Genomic DNA, 25,271 nt, shown 5'->3' on the forward strand with positions numbered 1-25,271 from the left:
TTATCTATTCCTGTAACTTTTTTTTCTTTTTTTTTCTTTTTCCCTCCAAACTTTTAAACTTTTCCAACAGCATCCGGGTGCGGAGCAGCAGGAGCAGCCGTGTGGGCAAAGCCAGGGCCAGCGCGGCTGCTCAGGCACCACTCTCACCCAGGACAAGGCAGAGAAAATAACCCCGTCGCTAACACACCCCATGGGGAGGGGTTTTACCCAAAAAAGCGCACCCCGACCCCGGCACTCATCAGGAAGCCCTCATGGCACAGGGCTCAGCCCCCCGAGCTGAGCCACCCCCAGCCAGCCCGCCCCAACCGATGGTTATTTTGTGATGTGTGAGAAAAACAGGATTTCTTTGATTAAAAAAAATATATAGTAGAAGAATCAACCCCCAAACCAAGCAACCAATCCCCCAAGGAGGAGGGTGGCTGTCCCAGAGGGGCTCCCCCTAACCAGCCCCACATCGCCCCTGGAGCTCGCCTGCAGCAAAGCACTGTCTGCCCCCTCCCCAAAACTACACACCCCCATTTAGGTAAACAGCAGATTAAATGTAAAAACTTAAAAACATCGACTTCAGAAAGTCCCTTGAATTTAATTATTTTTAGGCTACCTTTCATGTTACGTCCTGTAGCTAGACACACGTGAATAGAAAAAACAGTACAGTTAGTGTTAAAGGCAAACAGCGGAGACCCAGAGTGCTACCCCAGTGCTGCCTGCGCCTCCCAACCCCCGACCCGAACCCCCGTCCCCCCTCCCTGCCCGCCGCCTCCGCCCCGGCCAGAAGCCCCGGCCACCGGGAAGGCATGTTTGAGCCGAGATTTTTTTTTTTTCTATGAATAAAATAAAACCAAAGCTTGTTAGGCAAAAATAAAACGAGTGTCCCCGTGAGTCCCACGAGTGCTCCGGTGCGGCGGGCACAGCCGGGGTGGGCCGGCTGGGGTTTGGGGTTCCCGGCTGGCAGACAGCACCGGTGTGGAGCTGGAGGCCCCTTCTCCCCCCAAGAGCCTCCCGGTCATTACGGGGGGACGTAGGGCGGTGGGGACCTGTATGGGGTCATGTTCTTCGGGCGGGAGCCTTTCCCCTCCATGGGTGCGGTGAAGGGGGGGGGAGGCTGGTAGGGCGGCGCGTTGGGGTCCTCGTCCCGCAGCGGCGTGTACTCCCCGATGGTGTCCTGGTTGAGCGGTGTGGTCTCCGGCATGCTCTGGTTGGGGTACTCCGGGGGGGGCAGTGGGGCTTTCTCCTCCTGGAGGATGAGGGGCATGCTGGAGGACGGTGGGGGCTTGGAGTCATCCAGCTCATCGGCAAAGATGATGGGGACGCCTTTCTTTATGAAGGTGGCCTGGTCTTCGATGGTCAGCTTCCCTTTCCTCTTCTTGCGGTAGCAGATCATGGCGATAATGCCGGCCACGAGGAGGATGGCGGCCACCACCACGGCAGGGATGACCGTGTGCAGGTACACGTCATCCTCGCTGCTCTTCTCAGGGTCTTTGCCCGCTGCCACTGTTGGTGTCGCCTCCGAGATCACCCTTCCGTCCTTCGTCACGGGGATGAACTGGATGTGCCTGCAGCTGCCCGAGCCGACCACTGACACGTTCAGGGGCTTGAACTCGGGCTGCAGGACGTTGGAGAAAGCCGGGCTCGGCCCGCCGGAGTCATCTGCAATTTTTTTGCTCAAAGTCCGGATCTGCTCCCGCGGGCAGGGCTCCAGCGGCAGTGTGTTGTTTGTCCACTCCACCACGATGGAGCCTTTGGCGATGTCCTGCACGGTGATGGTGCTGCTGTTCCTGTCACCGAAGGCCAGAGCCAGCTTCTTCACCAGCATGATCTTCTTATTGATGTCGTTCACCACCGCGTTGTGGTCCCCTTCCAGCCTGGCCTTGAACTTCACCGGAGACTTGTCCCCATGGGGGCGTTTGTGGACGTGGATTTCAAAAGCATCCACGGCGAAGAGCCCGCCCTTGTCGGTGGCGTACATGAAGTACTCGTGCTTCCCGACATGGCTGCGGTCCGGCATGCCGTACATCAGCTGGCTGGTGCTGTTGAACTGCACCCACGAATTCTCCTCCAGCATCTGCTGCTCCTTCAGCTTCAAGGTCAGCTGCAGCTTGTCAGTGGTGGTATCTTCCTTGTCGTAGAAAGTATCTGATGGTATTTTAACCTCGAAGTAGGTGCCCTCCCACGCATCAACCCTGTCGATGTGGTTTGTCAGCTTGGGTGGCTCATTTGGCTCCCAGGGCCGGGGGACCCCGCTGGCTGTGGTGCGCACACGTGTCGGTGGGGAGGCCGTTGTCAGCTTGGAGATGGGGGATCTGGTGGTGCTGGGAGGCTTTGTTGGACGGGGCGTTTTGGGTCTTCGAGTAGGTCTTCGTGTTGTCGCTGTGGAGGAATCCGTCGTGGATGGAGTGGCTGGCTTCAGAGTGGAAACTCTGGGTTTCTTGGTGGTGGTTGTGGGCGGTGTCATCACCGCTGTGGGCTCGATGTACCCGGGCATCGTGGGGCGAATCGGCACCGAGGCCATGCCGGTGCCTTCTGTGACCCTGGTTGGCTGGATCGGCCCCAGAGTGGGGGTCTGGACGATGGGGCCTCTTGTTCTGATGGTGACCGTGGGCTTCCTGGGCAGCGGTATGGGCTCCCGGACAGGGGGTGCTGTCGTCTCTGTTGGAGGTGCTATGGCGGGCGATGTCGGGGTGGGGACGATCCTGGCCGGTGGTTCTTGCGCGGCAGTGGTGGGCGGCCCGATGGCAGTGAGAGGTGTGGGGGTGGCGTTGATCTGCCGCCGCATCCTCTTTGGGAGGTGAGGTTTCTTGTTAGCAATGTGCCAGCCAACAACAGGGTAGCCGAGGTGAGCAGACATGGTTCCTTCCTTAGCTGGAGCTTCCACCTTGCTGATGTTGGGGACACTGTTTTGGCTCAGAGAACATCCCAGTTTCCAGGAGAGTAAGGCCCCGTTTTCCACCACCTTCTTTGCGTTTCCTGGTCCAGCCATGAAGGCTGACATGTCAAAAAGTCTGTTATTTACAACAGGAACCAACTTCATGTTATGAAGTTCTACCTCTGAGAAGCTTCTCATTCTGTTTAAGAGTTCAATCCTCTGCTTTGGTGTCATTTTTGTTAAGTCGGCATCCAAAATGACGGTCAGGATAGTGACCGGCTCTTCCGAGCCACACACGAATGGCGCCACGTCACCCGCGTCTTGGACGGCCACTCGCACCGACTGAGGCTCGTTGTGGTCTTCTTGGTGGACCTCAACGGAGAAGACGTTTGCGGTCTGTGGTACGTAGCTCCCGTTGGGGAAGGGCTGCAGCGTGGTCACCGAGATGTAGTGGACGCCCTTGTCCGTGTCAAGGGGCAGCCCTTCCAGGGAGCTGCTCTCCGCGTTCCAGTGTAACCAAGAAGGCAAGGAGTCCTTCCCAGCTTCAGAGATCTATCAAAGGAGAGAGAAGATGCTTTGAGAAGTACCATATTAGGACAGGTTCTAGCAGCAATAATACTTAGTTTAAAGGATTAAAGAAAAAAACTAGACATGTGCCCATGTCTCCTCTGCACGGTAACAAAGATGAGCTCTGCCGGGTGTGCTGGTCCCAATAGGCTAAAGGAGCCATGGGAGGTCAGCAAGTCCTGCCAAGGTCCCTTGCCTGCAGCCACCAGCTCTCTAGCGCTTTCTGTGCAACCACTAAGCACAAGTGGTCTGTTTTCTCCAAGGGCAGAAGGGGAGTCCAAGTCACAGGGACAGCTATGAAGCTGAGGGTGAGGTTCACTGATCCAACAATTGTCCTCCTCCTGCTTCCTCTTCCTCCTCGTCCACCCCTGCTGTCTCGCTGCCCTCCTCACCCAATCCCACCCTGCAAGCCCACTGCTCCAGCAGCTCCACAGAACGTACATTTGCTGTTAACTTTCAGCCTCGTCCCACTGCCCCAGCAGCCAGGCTGAGCTGGAGGGGCCCGAAGCCGGTAAACCACAGCCGAGGCCCCACTTGGCTGCAGCACAGCAGCTCTCACCACACAGCAGCAAATCCCGAGTGCTGCACCACTGCCTAAAACACGGCATCCTCCTGCACAGCCAGAGGAACAACAAGGGAGGGGAGCAAACCCGATATCTGTCACCCCAGGGCTGCGATGGGCAGCGTGGGCAGGCAGGGACATGGCAAGGGGCTGGGGTGCTGCTGGACACCAGACGGGACAGCGTGCCAGCCTGGCTTTATGCTCAGAGTTAGCTCATAATGAAGGATCTCACTTCACATAACAACTTGCTTCTGCAGACTAGAAACAACGAGCGGCTTTGGCCTGGACCGCAGGCTCCTCAGGACTCCAACGCACTATTTACTGCCTCAACAGCAACGCTTCTTTTTCACACAGCTTGTGGCACAGCTTGGCAAAGTGCAGTCTGAAAGCACAAGCTTTCCCTTTAAACCGTGCAGCCCAGCCGCAGGGGAAGCCTACACAGCGATGGCGTTTCCATAGGGTGCAGGGGAGCAGCAGCAACCTCACCAGCTGCCTTTGCTTCCCAGTTTATCTGTTTGTGCTTTCTGAGACCACCCTTCTCTTTCCACCTCGGATCCCCTCCCCACATTTCCATGAACTGATGTCTGTCCGTCTGTGCTACAACCGCTTGCTGATCATGGGTGGAAGGGGTGACGCTGCCAGCTCGGTGGGCTGTGACATTTCCCAGGGCTTTACATACCCTGGGACAAGTAACATGAGCTTCGCCATCTCCCTGGGCTTGGAGGCATTTTGGAAAGTGCCTCCCCTGGAATCCACCACCAGCGCTCCCAGCACAGGGCCTGGCAGCACCGCAGCTGCAGGCAGCAGGGTCTCATGTGCTGCCTGCCCTGGCTGGGCCTCCCAGAGCTCGCCACGAGGTATTTCCCCCCACCCATAGAAAATAGAACTTTTTGGGTCCCACAGAGACACAGCCTGTGCTCCAGCTCTCCTCCTGAAAGGGTGCTTGGGTTACTCTGCAATTCTGTAAAGTTCATACATGTTTCATAATTTATCCAAACGCAAAGCTGGGTGAGGAGCTTTGCAAGGCAATGTGCTGGCGCAGAGCTGGGGCTGGACTCACCTGGTCCGGCCATGCTGGGAGAGCCCCTGGCATGCACAGAGTCGCAGCCAGAGCTGCAGGGCTGTGCAGGTGGCGAATTCGGGGCCCTCTGCCACTCCCTGCCGCAGGTGGATCCAGGCAGCACAAAGGGCAGGGGGCTCACAGACCCCTCGCCACGGGTCTCAGCACACTGAAGAGTCTGAATGCGTAGCTCTGCAAGGATAATGTAGCAGCAGGAGAAAGGTTTTGTGCAAGAGCTGCAGAGGGTTTCGGCCATGACCGCAGGGCCAACACCCTCATTCCTGCGCTCTGCACGGGATCAACCCCGTGTCCCGCCAGCCTGGACAAGCTGGAGAGCACATCATGAGACGTGCTGGGTACAGTTTGTAGAGCAGAGTTTAAAGCTGTTAGCACAGCTTCTAGTTAACTCCTGAGCAGCAATATCCGACGTCAGGAAATCATGGTTCCTGCTTACACCACCTGGAGAACGCCGCCCCACGGGCCCCACACCCCTACATATGCCACCTGAACCGAGGCAACGAGACACAGACAGCCCTCCCCTCGGCCTGGCTGTTTACCCAGGGAGTTTTGCACACACTCCCCCCACAGCAAGAACAGGAGCTGCTTTTACCCCAGCCCTTCACCTGAGACAGGCACAGGAGCCAAACCTCCCTCCTGTGGGAACAAAGGACCAAATTGTCCATCCTTGGCACCTCTGCTGCCAGGGAGAACAAAGGCAGGGACTGCTCCTGCCTGGCCAGAACAAGGGTCAACCTGCACTTGTGTTCCTTTAAAAACAGTAGAATTTTGTTGCGCTCACTAAAACCAGAGATGCCAGGACAGCACCCACTGTTACCCAGCATCTACATCAGGAGCTGGACGGTGCTGCTTTTTGTCCCCATGTGCCAAAATCAGCCCCCAGGGAAGAGGAACGGCAGGGCTGGTGGACATTAGGGACAGAACCAGGAGCTGGGAAAAGCCGCAGCATGGTTGAGGCTTACACAATCAAGAAGAATAAAATGGTTAAATGCATGCTCCCTCCTCCCTGGGCACAGCGCTACCTTTAATCTCATGTCACAAGGAGGTTCTCTATTCAGTCATGTGTGCTCCTATGTTCGATTGCCAGACTCATGCAGGAAAGGTGGCCAACCCCATGTGCAAACAGGACAGTGAGGGAGGCACAGGCCAGTCTGAATATTTCTGCTTGGAAAACCAATCTTAAGCCAAAATTTATACCTGAGCTCACGCTCTTTTGGGCCCATGTTAGAAAATGAAACTGCAGCTAGAAAGATTCACATTGAAAACCAGGCTAGGCAATCACCTACTGGGACAACTTGTTCTAACAGGGATGCCAGGGCTGCAAAACAGTTATGAAGCCACTTCAACTTGATTTAAAAAGAGCTGAGCTAGTTCAGCTGTATTCAACCTGTAAGGAGATGAGAAGTGTTTCTAAGGTTCTGAAAGAGATGATTAATAAAATCAAATTTCTGTGAATTATGCCTATGAAACCCATGAAGATGCCTGTGCCTCCCCTGGGAAATCTTTGGGACGGCAGCAAGTCCCAGGCGTTGGATGCCACGGCTCCGCTTTGAGCACAGCTGCTGCCCTGGCACCGAAACCCATCCGTGCTTGCATGATCAAGGAAGAGCCCAGCAAGATTAGATAATCAAAGCAATTATCAGACTGAATAAAAATCCTTGATCCTAAATGAACACTGAGCAGTGGAGCCCTCACTGTGGGTCCGTCCTGGTCACGGTGGCTGCTGTGTTTGTGTGGTGTGAAAAGGGGAGCCATGGACTCTGTTCTTGCAATGTTTCCTTCAAATATTGCTTCAAAGGGTATGTGGTAAGGCTACACATAGTTAATCATTTGGGATCTCTAGTTTTCATGTTAAAAGTTTCCCGGTTTTCTATGTAGGCAATAAATATCAGCCTTAAGCCCTGTCATTTCCCTCTCTGGTTTCAAAATAACTCTTCCGTTGCTCAAGAAAAAGAAGGCTGCCTTTGTTTTCCCATTATTTGCGATAATTGTAAATGAATGCTTATCGAGTAAAGATTACACAAGCCCGGCAGTGTACTGAACACCATTAAAAAATTAGCCATGTTTGAGATCTTAAATACATACAGTGGTCTGGCTGGTTTTGAAGACCTTGTTCACAAAGTCCTTTCGGATATACACGGCCTGTTATTTTTAGGCCAGCCAAGAGCAGTCAGCTCATGAAAGAAGATAGCTTGGTTTGACTTTTTTTTTTTGAACTTAGATCTGAAAGCCCTTTAGCCAACAAGACAAAAGATAAGCAAAGGAGCAGCCAGCAAAACTGCTGCCTCCGAGGGAATTCAGGCAAAAACCGCATTCCTGCCTACAAGAGTGCCCGCTAATCCTCGAAGAATTTAGTCCTCCTCCTCCCCATGAACCCTCCAAAAAGGAGGTGGTGAGTCTTTCACCAGGAGCCAGGTACTGTAGGATCCTGCTACAGGTCTCCCTTTAGCACACCGCAATGAAGGACTCAGCTCCTTCCTCTGCCGCTCCAAATCAGCCCTGAAAGAAAAAAAATCACTGCTTTTGGGCTCTGCCAGGTCTCCCACCACCCCCTTCCCCTCCTGCGTCCAGCTGTTGTGAGACACGGACCCCATGCCAAGGATTTTAGTTGGAGTATAACTGCTGATGACAACTCACTGTGTGACAGATTCCCCTTCTGCGTTGCTCCTTCGGCATCACCCTAACACACACGGCCAGTAATGAAAAGTGCCCCGGCTAAGCCCTTCCAACATCTTAGCAGACGGCAGCTGAACCGTGCTCCAGCACACTGACCTAACCGCTGTTTAACCAAGTCTGCAGCCTCAGGCTCCTGCGAGCAATTAACCAGCAGGTAGGGTAGAGAAAATGGAAACCAAGAGACAATTCAAATGCAAATACAGCTGCAGAGAAGAGTCAAACCTAAGCTGTTTGTCTAAACCCAGCTTCATCATAACCCCCTGCTAATGCAGCAACACTGGGCAGTTTTGGCAGTAGAAGCAACAGATGGTGAAACCAGAGATGGGGGCAGGCAGAGTTTGGGCTGACTTGTCCCACGTGTGATGGCAGAGACACAGGTTCCACATGTGCCACAGTACTGCTGGAATCACGGGCACTGCAATGGTTCGTGGTGCTGGTACAGCCCACCTGGGGCTAAGAGAAGGGATGAGAACGTGGGGCCCGAGTCAGAGGATGGAAGCTCGCTCTGTGCTCCTCTTCTTCATCAACACAAAGATGGAGTCAGTGACTGAAGCGCAGTCAAAGCATCTTGGTACCGCTGCTCTGCGCAGGTCCTGCAGAAGGAGGCGCGACTGCATCGGGCTGGGGAACACAACGGCTCGGGGCAGGAGGCGACAAACCTCAGATCACAACGGCCACGAGTCTTTGGCCCCAAGGAGCAGCCCTGACAGGGACGCTCACCTGTGTGCAACCAGATAACACAAGGAGCCTCCAATCCAACTTCCCCCCTCCTTGCCTCAAATACATCAGAAGTACAAGCTAGGGAGGACATCAGATGGGTCTTGCCTAGAAACACAAAGGCCAGAAAACAGTGGTAAAAAGAGAACGGACACCTCACGGAGTCTCCACTTGCCAGGCACAGCCACGGTGCCACCGCATAGCACTGTGCCACGGGAAAGCTCAGTCTGCAGAAAGTTGCATTTCGCTGGCACAGCGAGCGGGGTGAATCTCAGCACACACACTTCCCCATGGAGGGGACTGCGATCCCTGCCAGAGCTGTGGGGTATCCTCAGCCCACACTGCTCTCCTGCACGCCTCACACCAAAGGTGCAGGAATTCATGGACAAAAACAAGCTGCTCCAGGACATTTCATGCAGACGCATCTGCCCCTGAAAGTCTAAAAACAGCCCATAGGCTTGACTGGTTCTCAGAAGTACATCAGCCTTGGTGACCTGAGTGTTCACAGCCAGCAGGAGCTCATCACCTCTGTTCACAGACCAAACGCTGTAAGGGAACAGCCAGTAATTGGTGCTTCCTCTGTGCACAGGGCAGGATGGTCAAACTAACCCCACATTCCAGATGGTCCCAGTGAAAGCCCTGCAGAGCTCTTCCTGAATGCCCCTGTGCACTGAAGCTGTCACCTTAATAAAAAAATCAAACATTTCAGCTCCGAAAGTTGAGCTCAGGGAGAGCAAGGCTGCAGAGGCTGGATCACAGGTCCTGGCCCTTGACTTCCAGCTCAAACTTCAGTCACTGAAGGGCCAGGTGCCAAAGCTACTTGAAGTGGCTGCTCTACTTCCACACGCTCATGAAAACCCGAACAAGAAGTTTGTGTTTGCTGCTAATCTGCATTTTCCAACCGTTAAACAGGCAAGCAAAGCCTCAAACACGCGATGCATCCCCTCCCCTCCGCGGCCACAGCCTCCTCGAAGGGCAATGCTTTGTCTTACCAACTTCTCCACCATCAGCAAAATGGCTTCGGAACTGTGCAGGCTGAGGGGCTACACTCAGCTCATGCCGTCCTCGCATACTCCTACCATGACGGCTTCTCTCCCAGATGTGCCTCTGTGTTTGCTATAAGGGCACCATTCAGCGTCCCACTCTGCCTGGGCAAGGGAACACAACAGCTGTTTCACGGGGAGGTCACTACAAAACATTGAGTGTCCCAAGAAATCCTCCTTTCATCGGCCCATGCAAGCAGCTTGGAAGGATTTGTTTAGCCTTATTGTTGGAGCGGGAAGGAGCAGCCGCCCGCGCCAGGGCCGGGGTCAGCACAGGCTGCCCACACCCCGCTTTCTCCCTTGTTCGGGGGGCAGGAAAAGCCTCAAACGGCTTTAAAAAAAAAGTTCAGCCAGGCTCTGCTTTCAGCATGACTTTTTATAAGCAAAAGGCCAAAGGGAAGCAAAAATACCACACAGCAGGGATGCCAAGTGCTGGGGGTTTTGCGCTGCCGCCGCGCAGCTCACCAGCCCTGGCAATTTATTCCTGCCATCAGCAGCTTGCGGGAAAGCCGGCACTGGGGAGCACGGCGAGGGAAGGCAAGCCGGGTCCTGCCAGCCTCCGTTGAAGGATTCTCCTCGCTGTCGCATTCTTCAGTCTCCCCGCATACTCAGGGCAAGGACCCCTAAGAGCAGGACAAAACAAGGAACTTCCCAGCCCGGCTGAAAAGCTAAGTTTATAGTAAGACTGAGTCACATTTTCCACTCCTCCAAATTCAGAGCTTGTTACTAAGCGTGCACTGAAAATGCCAAATTCCCCAACACGGTCTTGCTGCAGGAAAAAGATAAGCAGCCCCCTGAACCCCCCAGCAGAAATCTTATCAACCCATCTTATCACTGAGATTGCAGCATGGCAGCTGAGCAAAGCCCTGCCCAAGAAGTCCTTTGCCTGGACCTGTTCCAGGCACTGGCATTTGTCCCAGCGCGCTCCCCTCTAAACAGCTGCTGTTGCTACACCTTCTGGGTAGGCAAAGTGCAAGAAAACTGGCGACCCCAGGGACGAGGTGAAGCTCAAATGCTTCGACACAAAGAGCCTTTTAAGATACTCAGAGTGATGACACGGCCCTTCAGGAGTGCTCTTTGCTCGTCTTCCTCCTTTGAGGAATGCCACTTGAAAATTCACATTCAGTTAAAACTCTCTGGAATAAGGATCATTGCAAGAGAAGAAAATAAAAAAAATCAGTATTTCATGGTTTTGCTGCCTGAAACAGAGCATCCTGGCACTGCAGGTTGGTTGCCAACAGCCAGCCCTTTGCTTCGGGTCGGAGCAGGGCTGAGGTGTGCAGGACAGCCCGGGCAGCATGTACGAGATGTTAGGACTCCTGCAACCCAACCCTGCAGATCCTGTTTAGAAAACAAGGTCCCTGGAGTCTGATCATAATAAAGCTGTTCAGTAAAAGTCACTTAAACGGACAGCAAATAGAACAACCACAGGAAAAATCAGGCTCCTTTTTGCCCAGATTAACATCCAGAGTTCAATAACCCCACAAACCCACTGCACAGCTGCACCACGTACATCAGCTGTGTGAGTTAATTCAGGTGTGCTAATCACTTGACACCAGCTCTGTTTGCATACAGCTTCTTGGGGCCCTCGCTATGTGTTTTATCTGTCTTCCCAACAAAGCACTGCTGAGACGGTGCACTACAAAATGAAACAAAAGAACAGCCAAGAATACTAAGACTTAGCTGTGCTCACCTGAGACCTTCTCAGCATCGGTGAATGAACCTGAACAGATCTGCTCCATGGGATCCATCCCACACCAAATACACCCAGGTCGGCAGCTTTAGGTGCCTTCAAGGAACACACACCAAATCACCTGCTTGTGTGGCGATGTGCCTCGGGAAGCAGTGCACACCACGGATTTCTCTCCTTCCAGCATACCTTACAGACCCACCTTTAAACAAAAGCCATGAAACGGCATGTCTTTGTATACAGCGGACATCTGCATTTAGGATATCGGATTGTGCGATGGCTCAAATGCCAGATGCTTTCTACAACAGTTTCTGCACCAAGTCCAACCCACGTCCTGCGTGCAGGATGGAGGTGATGACCAGGTCAATGTCCTTTGTGAGCTGCTTCTGTCGCAGGCCTAGGCCAGTGTCAGCTTTCCTGGTCTGTGCCAGGGTGTCCTCGCAGGTGAGATGGGTGGAGAGCAGCCACCATCCCCAGTGCTGACAGAGTGACACCAGTGTCACTGTCCTCACCTCCATTATTTGTGTTATCACCCAGACAGCAATGGGAGGCTTACGTTTTAGTACAAGAAAAATGGGACAGCCTTGGAGATGGGATTGGCAGATCTCGTGGAGACCAAGATCGGCAGCACAAAAATCAATGATCCCATGCCTTGCCTCATGTCCTCTTCTGGGACCCCAACGACTCGAAGCAGAAAAAACTACAGACCTGGATATTTCAGCTGATGGCAAGATGTCCGAGCCAAAGCAAGGCAGACATGGAAAAGCAAACAATTGTAGGATATATTAAAAAAAAAAAAAAAAAGGTTATTTATAGATGAGAAAAGGAAGTTCTGATGCCTTTATGAGAGGCTCTGGTAAAATTTCATCTGGAGTATATGTGCTCATGCAAACATAAGAAAAATAAACTCAAGCTGGAAGAGGTGCAGAAGACAGCTGCAAAGATGGAGAGAGGAAAAGAAAGCTTATTTTATGAAAAAGACTAAAGAGGCTCCTTGCTCAACCAAATAAAAATCAAGACAGGGGAATATGCCTGTCAGTTATAAATACATAAAGGAAGTAAATATTATGAAGGTAGAATTGATTTAAGCTAAAGGGCAGCACATATAAATATTTCTAGCCATCTCTAAATTTAGGCTAGAAGCTACATTTTTAATCAGAGCAGCCAGATTCTGGAGTAGCTTCCAATGGAAGTGGCAGGAAGGGAAAATCCAACCTGGTCTTTGGTCCTTGCGTGACCTGTTCTCCAACAACAGGACACAGCTGAGAGGTGACGGGTCAGACGCGGCACAGCCTCGGGTGGAAATGGGGTAGGAGATGGTCAGGCAGCGATGACTGACCATGGGGACCAGCCCCAGCAGCTCCGTTATGCATAGCGAGGGGGGTGTACCATACAGGGGGAGATTGAATGTTTTAACCCTTGTAAAAATGGCAAGGTTTTGGTGTCAAACGCAGCAGGAAAGGCTGCAGGGTGTTAACCCTTTTTTGGGAAGGCACAGCAAAGAGCGTTCATGTCCCAGACACCTTCAGACACCAGGAGAGCAATCTTGCAGTGGCAAGGATTAGAGGACAGTGTCTGGGCTGACCTGCCCCCAAATCCAACAGCTGAAATACCTGCAAGCTGCAGCCGCCCTTCAGAGGACACGTTAATGCCTGACCCCGCTTATCGCACACGCTCAGCAAGCCAAGGCACAGGCAACAGGGGTTTCTAGTTGCCAGCCATTAGTTACAATGGCCACAAAGCCCTGCTAGGAGCTGGCTCTGAACAATGTGAAAACCAGACTCTGAAATTAAGACATGAAGTAGTTTTTTTTACTCATTTTCTGTGTGTCCACCTTGGTGTCTTGACTTACTCCCTGAGCGCGTTAGAATAAACTTCCTTTGTACTTAACCATAAAAACCTCACCTGTTCTCGAGCATCTTGGGGGTGGCAGGGAAACGCCGGCGATGGCTCCCAGGAGCTCGTACCTGTGCCCAGGGCCCCGTGTCTGCACAGATGTGCCCGCGGCACTCCCCCACCACGCTGTGGATGCCTGGCGTTGTTTCCAGCCCACAAACCAAGTTTGCAGAGAAAATTATTTTGTCTATGGCCGGCTGGAATCTGCTAACAAGCAGGGAGGGGATCTGAGAAGCAGCTTCAAGGCGATTCCCCCGCCACCAAACAAACTGAGCCCAGAAATAATAGGTGGGAATTATCTAGAAATGAAGCCATCACACCTTCTTCAGGCTCCAGATGGGAAGCTCCTGGGAACTTGGGGACATCAACTGTCAGCTGTTTTTAAACAAAACTAAATAACAGCCAATTTCTTAGAAATTTAAGGGGTCTGCATATAGGCAACCTCATCTCATTGTAAACTCTGAGCCAGTGCTTCACCTCAGAGGGCACAGCCCTTACTCTTTCTTACTATGGTTTAAGTACGCCAGTTAGCCAGACCCAGAAGTGTCACGCTTTTACTGCTCTGGCTGAGAAATGCAAGGCAGCCTGGGAAAAAGACAAAAGTGACTTGCCCTGAAACTTTCCAGTACAACAAAAATGCACCCCAGCACCCAACGCTGCCCACGCAGTTCTCGTGAGCCAGGAATCCAGTCCCCACAGCAAAGGTCAGCGGTGCTCCGCAGCCAGCACATTCTCCTCAAAAGAGTCCTCCCAGAGACGCTGGCTAAGTCAGCCAGCCTGCTGTACTTTTAAAAATCAATTTCAAGGTGAACAGATGCAATGTGCATCTGGGCAAACCCACCGTCAAGCGTGAAAATCGCTCCCAGCATTCGCTGAACTACACTTGAACAGCAACTGTTGGGTCCTGCTCCATGCAAAGCTCTTCAGGGACCTGCTGGTGTTCCCAAACATGCCTCATGTCCAGAGCCGCAGAGGTATTGCTCAAAGCTATCAGGTGGGGTTAAAATAATCTATCAGGATTTTCCTGCAGCTATCACAGGTGGCTTTTGTGCCCAGAAAAGGAGACAGAGGAAGCTGTGGTGTTGTTTTATTAACACTGAAAATCATTCTTGCCATTAGACGACACCAGAACAAGCCACTCCGATGCAAAATCCCAAATCAAAGATATCATTTCCATCACACAAGACCTTGGGCTCGCTGCACCCGCCTGGAGTGCTCCAGCCCAGCGCTACGCGGGTGCCTGTGCTCAGGAAAGCTGCTGTGGTTAAAGCAGGGCAGGCACCACCACCTCCCCCCGAGCCAGCCTCCTGGCCCGCAGGGACAATTAAATGTCACAGCCTTTGCTCCAAAACCAGCCCGGCCCCTTCTCCGACTGCTCCAGCCAGGGGCTCACCCACCACCTTCCTCCTCCCCACCTGACCATCTGTCGGTAACAGATGCATTCTTCAGATTTTCTGCCTACCACGGGCACGTCACGGTCCCAGCACCCTCGCTGAAGCCAGCGGGATCACATATTTGGATCAAGATAACTGCGTGACAGTACACAGAGCTAAAACAATCCTGCCTGGGAGGAGAAGCTGAGATGTCAGACTTTCTCCCGACTTGCTCTCCATCTCCCTCTGATCTTCTGAGACACACTAGAAGGTTGTCTTTTATATAATGTTTTCTAAAAATAGATTTTTAAAACTATTTTCAATTTTGTTCTTTGAAAAAATATCCCAAGATTGGAAGGTAATTCTGTTTAAGAACAGAATTTTCTGAACTCCACACGATCCAGGCAAGCAGATGCTGAGAAGAAAACTTCTCAGCACCCTCCCGGGAAAGGACTAAAGACGAGCAAGCATGTTTTCAGCAGCATGCCCACCCTCCTCTGGGCTATTCTGACACTTTCTTGCCCTCAGGATGAGCTCCAAAAGTCAGATTTCAGGTGTCTGCAGCGCCAGCAGCATGTGGGTAAGTCAGATAAAGAGAAAGGCTCCCATCTTTCCCAAGAGGACTCAGGGACGAGGTCAGAAGAGACTGTGTCAAAAGCAGCCCAGAGCCCTGCTGGCAGAACAAGGTCTGTTTGTCCAGCAATGTTTTGTTACCACAGCGAAGCAAACTCCCTGCGCGTCAGAGCAGCGGGCGCAGGAAATCTGTAGCTCCCCAGACCCCAAGGCAACATCTTCTTATGATTGTGCCCATCACTGCGGGGGCAGAGTATTTCACAGTTTAAATACAGCCAACAAACCCGACCAGTCATCCCGAGAAGTCCCCTCTCTTCATTATTATCCAAGAAAAGAACTTTGCAGTGAAGTGAGGATTTTTTTTTAAACCATTCTCCCATAGTCCTACAAAACCCTAAGTCTGCTCGTGACCCAGCCTATGAGTGGGGTGACCAGCTCAACTTCTGGGAGAATAGAACAGAAAACGAACCTCAGGGGATGGTACTTCTCACCTGGACAATTTCTCCATTGGAAGCAATTAAATCCGTGGGGATGGAGACTCTGAAGAAGCGTCCCACCACGGCAGAGCTGTCCGGTATGCCCACCACGGCCGGCACAGCCTCCCGGAGGTCCGAGAGCACGGAGTGCATGGAGGCCTCCAGCTGGTGTTCCCAGTCCCGAACCACGTCTGCCGGCTCGCTGGGCCAGTGGCAGTGAGCAGAGGCCGCCAGCAGCAGCACGGGGAGCCAAGTCCTCCCCAGGAACGGGGGCTGCATGGGGCACCCAACAGTCATTCTGCCCGGCGGCAACGGTGCTCCAGCCGGAACGGGGCGGCGGGGAATCTGCGGCAGCACGGGCAGGGGATCCGCCGGTCCTTCACAGCAGCCTCATCCTAGGAGTCCTGTGAACCTGGGGAAACAACAGGAACCAAGTCAGGGTGTTATCACGATATCCAAGCCAGCCGCTAACACACACACACACACACAGACCTTGCAATGGATAGAGGGCACCCTGCCACCCTACCCTCTTAGTTTTGTTTTTTCTTTATTTTTATTTAACTGTAAGAGTTATCACTACCATTAAAGAAACCAAAAGCTTCTCCTCTTCTGACATACAGCTTCTCTGGGGAAACAAGATCCTCCTGCTTTTCCGTGCACACTGCCATGTTCTTGCTGCTTGGGAGCGACACCATCCCAAGATAGGCACAAGGAGTGAGATGTCACCTGGGCAGGTACAACTGAAGCCGAGAGAGCAGAGTGGTGACACGGGACCTTTCCAGGCGAGCTGAAGCCAGGCTGAGGCATCAGTGGTTCCAAATGCCAGTTATCCTATCCGAAAACCCCAAGAAACCTCTTGGTACTCCATCAACAACTTGATGCACAACAGACGCTTCTACTTCTCTGACCCATGAGCCAAGCCCCCTCTCAGTTCCAGCTTTTGGCATTAGCCAGTGTGTTTAAACTTCATTTTGGGGCCAGCAATATGTCCCCAAAAATCAGACTGCAGTAAGCTACACACAGTGTGTCCATCACCACTAACATCGTCCAGCCCACCTGGTCTCACAGTCTGCCAAGAAACACCTCCAGCTCTCCCTCGTTTTGCTGTTTTCTTCTTTCATTTGCTTCCTCCCCATCCTCACCCTCCCTCTGGTCCCCTGGGTCACACCTCTCCTTTCTCTCCTCTCTTCCTACGGGGCGTAATTTCCTTCGCTGCTCCTCCCTTGGCTGCATGGAGTCCCGGATCTGTGCGCGCCCCCATGTTCCTCTGCCTGGCCTGTCTGCAGGAGAGCCAGGGGGTTCACTGAGGAGGATGGAGTCATTTGGGGCTCCAGGGAAGCCACACTGCCCACTCTCGCATCTCAGCTTGCAGCCAGCGCAGCTCTCTGTCACTGATCTGAGGTAACAAGCGGGGCAGCAGGTCACGCAGGATGGGAGGACGGACACTTGCGTGTCTTGAAACAACTTGCCTTTGTCCAGGCTGAGAGAGGAGCGGCTCCAAATTCCCAAAGCAAACCCAGCCCAACTCCTCACCACTGGCTCCCAGTCCTCTGAGCACGCTCTGATTTATTTTATCCCATTCCAGCTGCGTTGTGTGACGCCGTACCAAGAGACCCCGGAGCCAGAGCGGGTGGGAAGGGAAATCCCACCGCGTCCTGCCCTTGCAGAGCTCCCAGGGCAGCATGAACAGCTGTCCTGCGGCCAGGTAAGAGTGTGTTGCTCACCATGGGCTTGCAGAAACAGGAAGAGGGCTTGTCCGTGCTGGCAACCAAGCCCAAGGTTACCACAGCAGGCTCTAGGAATGACAGAAGATAAGATTCGGTTGCTCACCCCAAAACCTGCACTCTAGAGAAGCTGAGACAGCACACAAGCACTAGCACACTCTCGCCCCTTGATGGGCCTTTTCACAACAAACCGCCCATGCAGAGGGGCTGGCATTTCCCACGCATAGGTAATGGACCCAGTGAGCAGTCACAGCTATCAAAGGCGGCTGTGGGTAGTGGAAATTATGAGCTGAATGCAATAACCACAGGCTACAGCAGATATCTGATCTGACCACTGCCAATCGCAGAAACCCTGTCTCAAGTGGAAGGCAAGAGACAGCAGAGGCAGAATAACACTGCTGGAAACCGCAAGAGATGGGAAGATGGTTGGTGAGATGCCAGTGCCAGGAGAAAGCCCATTTCCCTGCTGCTCTCATTGTTCCAACTGCCTGAACTGACTGGGACAGCAAAACACCACACAAAACAACAGGGAAGCCAAGGCCAGGCTCTTCACAAAAGCAACCAAGCACATGGTGGTCTTCACCCAGAGCGAGATGCCTGAGCTGCTTCTCCAGACACATCTGCAAGAGATCCTGAGGAGGCTGCTGATGATCACAGCAGGAAAACAAGGGACACTCATCCCTGCAGTGCCTTAAATTAGCAGAAAAAGGAACGGCCTCCAGCCTCCGTGGTGCCCGGGGTATGGACACTGCTGTGATGATGCCCTGTCCCGTGAGCGACCTCTCCTGAAGCCTGCTTGCTAGGAAGTCCTGCTGCGCGCAGGACCAGAACACAACCCGCACAGCAAGAACAAGGCAGGACCAGAGACTCGCTGGGAGCAGAGGGGGAAAGTGGCGGCGGCAGCAGGACCCAGCAGCCCCGTGGCTGCTGCGGGGCCCAGGTGCCACCAGCATGGAAACGTGGCCATGCTGAGCCTCCATGCCTGAGCCGGGGAGAAACGCCCCAGACAACCAGACAGACAGACAGTCTGGTACAGCCACATGGAGGTGTGAAGACGCCCGGAGGGGTCTGGCACCACATCTTCTGGACAGTCCCAGCCCTGTCACGGCTGCAGTGGAGCTCCTGCACAGCGCAGCCCCGTGTTGCTCAGCCAAATGACAGGATCCACCCTGGGGCAGTTTTTGTTGGATGGAGAGGAGTATTTGGGCAGAAAGGAGCTGGTTTTGATATCTGTGGCAAGCAGGAGAGGAAGATTAAGTCATTGCCCATTTCAGAAACAATTATCAGAGCAGGCAACAAACCCTGCCCATCTGATATGTGCCCCTCAGCCAAGCAACTCACGCACCGGCCATGAAGGCCTCGTGTGACATTTGCAGGTCACACAAATTCAGAATTTCATTTTAGCAGTTCTACAGAAGAACAGCCTCTGCATATGGAAGCAGCGCACACGGGAGGTACAGAAGGAATTCAGTAGCTGATACGGAAAAAAAAAAAAAACAACACAAACAAACAGAAGATCTGAGAACAAACTTGCACCACCACCAAAGAAAAAAAATCCCTTAACACAGCTCCACCTCACCAAACAATTGACAGAAGCTGAAACAGTGCCAGCCTCTCACAGTGTGCGCAGAGGAGAGGCAGGGTGCGCAGCCCGGCAGAGAGCTGGAACACGGCACTGCCCGCAGCGCTGAGGCCCACATGGACCATCGCCTCAAGGCTCAACATTTTCTGTGAGAGAAGGTCCTCTGCCTGAAAGCCAGCAGTCCTGCCCAGTGAGTCCCCCACCACCAGCACTGCAGGTCCCTATGTGGCTGCAGAACAGAGGAGATGTCACCTGCAGCGAGGCTGAACAAGCCCTGGGGACCTGCACGATGCCTCAGGTTCAAAAGCTCACTCCACACAGTACTACCATGGATGAAACCCAGCTGGTTTGACACATCGTGCCAGTTGTATGTGGGAAAAGTCAGTGTTCTGGATCACTGTCTGTGACCAGTGAGTGGCACAGAGCTCGAACTCTCTGGCAGCCAAAAATCTCAGCGCTTCAGTTTCCCACAAGCTCAAAACAGGGCCAAACCCCAAACGCAGATGGCATTCAGCAGGTGGTCTGCTGATCTCCGGGAAGCATCAGGCCATAAGGCCAACGGACTTGGACAGCATTTCCCAGTTACAAGGGAAGGCCGGACCACCCCAGCTTCTCTGCATGGCACAGTGCTCCTTCTTCCAGCAGGATCCCTACTGCCCAGTTTCACAGAACAAACACAAAGCTTCAGGTTAGTCCCGAATTTCAGGATGTTTCGTTCTATCTGATCTTCTGAAAGAAATTACTTTTTCTTTATCATCCGGCTTCTGAGAGCGCTCTTTTGGTCTCAAACTTGAACCTCCAGAGTGTTGGATGAAACATCAAAGTCAGCAGCAACATCTGCTTCAGCGCTAGTGCTTGGTGCACGTGCCAATGTTGATGCCTGATCCCCAGTGCCAAAACCCCATCCCAGAGACACAGAACTGGGCCTGCTGGGTGAAGTTATGTTGATATGATGCTGCACTTGATATGATGCTGACTTGTTAAGACAATGCTGGAGCTTGCTCCTTCTCCATGCAGCAAGAAGGCCCACTGGCACGTTAAGGACATACTCTACCTTCATTATTCAGGAACGCAGAATAGCGCAGACAGCAGATGGGACTGAGAGCAGGACAAAGTATCTACTCCTGGCCACGCATCTTCCCAGAGACCTTTTCTTCTGCACAGCTCAGAATGGGGAGCGTTGGGCCAGGGTTGTGTCCTGACAGCAGAAGCATGGCTGCCCTAGATATTGCTCCTCCTCTGGGGGCGATCACAGCACTGCTTCAGCAAGAACCAGCGAAAGTGAAGTCTCCGTCCAGCTGCATCTAATCCAATTGCTCAAGCACACCATCACATCACTGGGCTGCGGTAATTAATCACTGCCAGCATATTAGCGCCACTGAGCCTAGCATGCAGGAGGCTCAGGTGACTGCTGTGCAGTTCTCTACTCCAGATAAGAAGGTATTTAGGAGAGTTAGGAGGAATCCCACTTACCTGATTGCTTATTTACCAATAGCCCCATTAAAGAAAGCACTAAACGTGTGGCCTCTCTCTAAGGAAGCGAACTCCAACCTGGTTAAAAAGGGCCAGTGCAACTTTCCAGCAGAGAGGTATTGTCTCTGCAGAGATCTCCTGTGCGTGTTTCCACAGGAGCATCTCCGGGCAAGTCCTGTCAGCTACCGTGCGTCTGCGTGTCAAGGCAGCGAGCAGGAGGGATGATGAAATCTGGCGTCACCGGCCCGGCACACAAAGATGGCACTCTGCCGTACGTGCTCCCCGCTCCGCAACACCGCAGCAGGCACCGGCAGTGGGCAGAGGCAGCGGGTGCTCCGGGCACGTCTGCGCTGTGCCAAAGGAGTCCAGGAAAGAGGGGCAGAGGGGAAAACAGCTGGGAGGCAGCACACCTGGGCAGAGCAACCCAGCACCCAATTGATGAACTAATAGAAGTAGACTCCTCAAGACTAAAAGTATGCTAGTCTGCAAGCCTGGCACACTATATGCACAAAGAACATCCTGGAGAGTGAAATTTGGGAAACAGCAGGAGTTTCTGTGTTGCTCAGCTCTGGATGTATCCTGGAACAAAGGCAGCCTACGGTATAAGCTACAACGTGCTGCAAATGACTTGGGGGGTTATTTCCAACCTCCATGTAAGCTGTCAGAGGATGGCCTGGGCTCCTGCCGCGCTGGGGATGAGTTACGGAGAGGGACGTGCAGGACAGGGACGGCACAGAGATGCGCTGGTCACACAGACTGAGCAGCACCGGCGGGCACAGTGGGGGAAGGTGCTGACCAGGCACCCACAGGGACAGTGGCTGCACACCCAGACTGGCTGTCTCTCTAAAAGACAGGTTCATTCACAAGTTTTTGGCTCAATGCTGCCTTCCTATAGCCATGCATACATCAAAAACACAGCAGCGGGCAGCTCAGCATCAGAGATGGGACTGCAAGGGAAAGCCTGCTCAGCAGAGAGCCCCCATCAGTGCTCATGGAGCCCCCAAGCTCACCATCATTAGCTGGTCACTCCAAACACCATCAGTCCAACCAAGCTGTACTCTATTCTTTGCCCTAAAATTGCATTTTAAAACAGTCTTCTGCAGCTATGCTCACCATGTATTGTCACCAAGTTAAACAACCAACAGAACTGACACCAACTCAAAGGACAATGCACAAAAAAGGATGTTTTTTTCAGTCTTGTCCCTTCCTGTATTTCTGCATTGCTCATCTCCAGCACATCTAGTGTCAGTAACAGGAAACTCTGATGCTGAAAAATAATCTAGGGGAAAAAAAAAATAAACCAAACAAACCCAAAACAGCAGTGCTAAAAGTGTGTGCCAGGCAGGGAAACAAGCAGCACCCTCCTGCCGGGAGGGAACTCGGCTGCAAACTGTCACTGACGTGCTGCCTCAAGTCACAGACACCACAAGCAGCCTGGTGAAGCTCATACGGGAAGTGGTCACAGCTATCGACACCTCGCAGCGGTTTTTATTCTGCTAGAGTAAGCATCAAGATATTTAACTTTCCAGTAGCTTAATGGAAGATAGTAGAAAGCTTCCTCTTGCTTTTCTTTGAAAATTACATTTTCGTGACACCAGGAAGGGATGAAGCCTTCCCACAGCCCTCTCTCATTTGCACATCATGTTTCTTCTTGGCCACCAAAACCTGCTCACAGTTCTCCCCCAGCCTGAGGCCAGAGACACCGAATGACAGACAGTGAAGTGCTGAGTGAGCAGCAATGGGGAGCTGGACCAGTCCAGAGAGCGTACAGGGTTTGCGTTCTTTAGGATGTGTGATCTCCGGCACTTACGGCTCCGAGATAAAATGATGCAAAATGATGCAAAAAGATGCCTCTGCCTGTCCACCCTACTGCCCTTCCCAGCTGGGGACTTTGCTTCCGGGAAGACTTCTTGCCCTGGACAAGGACGTGCTGCAGTCTCTCTCCCTCCAGCCAGAGCTGTGGCAGGGAGGGAGCAGCCCTGGCAGCCCCCCCAGACCTGGGGCACCCCACAGAGGTGCGAGCACGGGCCAGTGAGGAGCAGCAGAGGCATGGGGGACACCAGAGCCCTCCTGCCACCCAGACACAGAGCCGAGCACATTTCCCCTGCAAGGTGCAGCAATAAGACCTTTTCAGGAGGCAGGAGGGGGTGACTGCGGTACCCACAAGCACCTCATGACTATGCACTCGCACACCAACCTGACACACTTGCTAGAACACTGTGGATGTCCCTTTGCTTGTCACTGCTGCTGGCCTGTCTCCTCGCAGCCCATGGGTCTTGTGCTCCAGCCGTGCCGACCAACCCGCCACAGATTTTGGCTGGGCAAGACTTCTGACTCTTTGATGAAAGTTTCAGCAACCACAATCAATCCCTTCCTCCCACCTTGTTATTCCCAGACAGCCAACTCAGATCGTATCTTCAAGTGCATTCAGTTGAAAGGAAACTCAGATATTATCTTCCCAAGTATTTCGAAGGCCTCAGAGATCACTTTTTCCCTTCTAATTACAAACATCGCAGTCAGGTAGAACTGCCATTTTCCAGGCTGCTGGCAGCAAACAGGCAAATTAGGATATAAACATCCACCAACAAGCAGGGGACCCAAATAACCACCAGTGCCACGCCACAGGTTAAACACTGCCTCATTTCGAGGGAGGGCGGACAGAGAGGGGCAATGGGAATCAAGGGTACAAAACAGATCTGTCCTGGAGCAAAGCGGAATGTACCGGGGTATGAGGGTGATGGGGAACAAGGGTCCAGGCTCTCCACTAATAAAAGGACTCCAAACTCACCTGAACCAGGCTCAAAAGAAAATGAGGACATCCCCCCTCCAGGACCCAGTAGGGTTGTGAACATGAATGTTAAAACTTCATGTGGGTTAAAACAAACAAACAAAAAAAAGGTGGGATGGGACAGTTTTGTAGAGGGCAGAGTTACAAAGGCAGCGATTCTGGCTCAAGCAGCACTTCGTGACAGAGAGCAGGATCCCGGGACGGCATTCGGGGAAGCGATGACTCGCATTCCTCTCCAGGCATCTTCTCCCGGCTGTTATTGGAAAGGGCACACAGGCTAAATATACATCTGTAGCAGGGCAGAGCAAGGGTCCGTCTGCCTAAGGGCACACAGCTTAACCTGGCTTTGGCTCCGCTTGGGTTTCCAGCGTGCAGCCAGCCAGGACAAGCCCTTCAAAACTCTACTTGTAACTCCTGGTTGTGCCTGGAAACAGAGCAACAGAGTGTAAAAATCCTGACATTTAATCCTGTGATTAAGACAGTGTAAACTAAAGGTAGTACTAAAATCCACATGAAATTAAACTACAAAAGGTTAAAGCAAACAAAAAATCAACTAAAAAAGGATGGGGCTAAGAGCTCCTTCCATACAAATGCTGTAAAAATGCATATTTTGAAGACAAACATGACAGGCATGTATGTATACATGCATACAAATGCTTCATCCGTTTCCAAGATTTAGTAAAAAACAGAACTCAAGGCACCAAGAAAAATAGGTATTTTTGACTCTAGATTTCTCTTTTGTCAAAAAAGCATCATATCTTGCTGAATTTGCTTGAAGTTAATTCCAAAGTGAAGGCAGTGGCATTACAGAAGCGTTTCAGCAGAAGCTGCCCTGTGGGACAGCCTGGGACAGGAGACACCTGGGCTGGTGGCACAGAAGCAGTCGATCGAGGTGAGACCAAAGCACCACTCTGAGACACCGAAGCACTTATAATTCTGACCACAAGACAGTTACCTCGCTGGTTAGTGTACACAAGGCAGCGCAATCCCCACGACACCGCACTCGGATTTGAAGGGCGCTAGATGCTAGAAACGTTGAAATATTTAGGACTCAAGATAAATTCCCTGTAGCTCTGTGGGCTCACCATGCCATAGCGGCTTGTGTTTGCCGCAGTCTGATTCTGAGCTCTCTAGAAACAATTTACACAGGGGTCCAACTGGTTTACACGCGAATTTGCAGGGACAAAGCTGTTCTATATAGTTTTAAAACTAACATGGATTTCTGTACCAAAATACAAGTCCTCCAGTATATCAAGATCAGCGCAGACCGCCTCCATCTTCCCCAAGCACACCAAGCCCAGACCACATCTCAGCCATCCCCATCTGTGAATGGCACAAATGACAATTTCTCAGAAAGCAAAATAAACTTTGTCTAACAAAGGCAGGCTAATGGGGTAGCTAGAGGACCCTCAGCAGCTCTAGCCAGAACATACAGCTGAGGCACCTGAGCAGCAGCACAAACCAGCAGGAAGCAAGAGACGAGACATCACTTTTTAAATGTAAGGACTGTGTGGTATCGGAGCCCACCTCACACTCCTCAGCAGGCAGGTCGCTCCCCAGCGAGCACCAAAGGATACGTGCAAGAGCAGCTGGCGTGACAGTCACCACCATGTGCCCTGTCCCCTGCCAGTACTCACCGTCCACCAGCTGTTTCAAGTCTCATTCACACCAGCTAACAGCCTTTGAGAGAAGTCACCCCAGCTGGAAAGCACGTTTCTGTCGAAGGTTCTGCTCCAGAAATGGGTTAAAACCGAGACACCAACAGGTGGCCGCAGTCTTTGTTCCACACCGTGCTCCAAACAGACAAAATCATCCACAAGCCTCCAGTACCACCTGAAATCTCAGTTGAAGCCCAGAAAAACACTTGCTCCCTAAGCTGCCCTGCTGTAATAAGTAGGAGATGTTCTCTGGAGCTGAAACCAATGAGGCTAAAAAGATTTGCATCTCTTGCTTGATTTCTTAATTGAATTAAAGGCTGAACAAAACCCCCTATGAGGCTTCAGAGAACCCACACGGATGAGAAACTACGAATATCCTAATTGGAGAGGAAGCTTCCACTGGACATTTTGTCTTACCAAGCACTAAATAGTCCACACAAAAGGAGAAAGACATGAAGGCATAAACTCCCCTGCCTGGCAAGGCAGGAAATCTTGCTGAAGTTTCTGCCAGTTTGGCTTTCGGAGCACATCA

The 25,271-nt window shown here is 52.3% G+C and overlaps 1 protein-coding gene across 4 annotated transcripts in view; it reads right to left on the reverse strand.

Moving 5' to 3' along the window:
• Positions 1–563: 563 nt before the first annotated feature.
• DAG1 (dystroglycan 1) overlaps positions 564–25,271 on the reverse strand; it is a 49,734-nt gene continuing 25,026 nt past the window's right edge. For all 4 annotated transcript variants that reach the window (XM_065845943.2, XM_065845945.2, XM_065845947.2 and 1 more), the window contains 2 exons: positions 15,530–15,926; positions 564–3,415 (listed from right to left, as the gene is read on the reverse strand). In XM_065845943.2, the coding sequence (XP_065702015.1) occupies positions 1,007–3,415; positions 15,530–15,811 (2,691 nt within the window). In that variant the 5' untranslated portion in view covers positions 15,812–15,926 and the 3' untranslated portion in view covers positions 564–1,006. The remainder of the gene's footprint in view (positions 3,416–15,529; positions 15,927–25,271) is intronic.

This window comes from Patagioenas fasciata, chromosome 10 (assembly GCF_037038585.1).
Source record: "Patagioenas fasciata isolate bPatFas1 chromosome 10, bPatFas1.hap1, whole genome shotgun sequence".
NCBI classification, from domain to species: Eukaryota; Metazoa; Chordata; class Aves; order Columbiformes; family Columbidae; genus Patagioenas; species Patagioenas fasciata.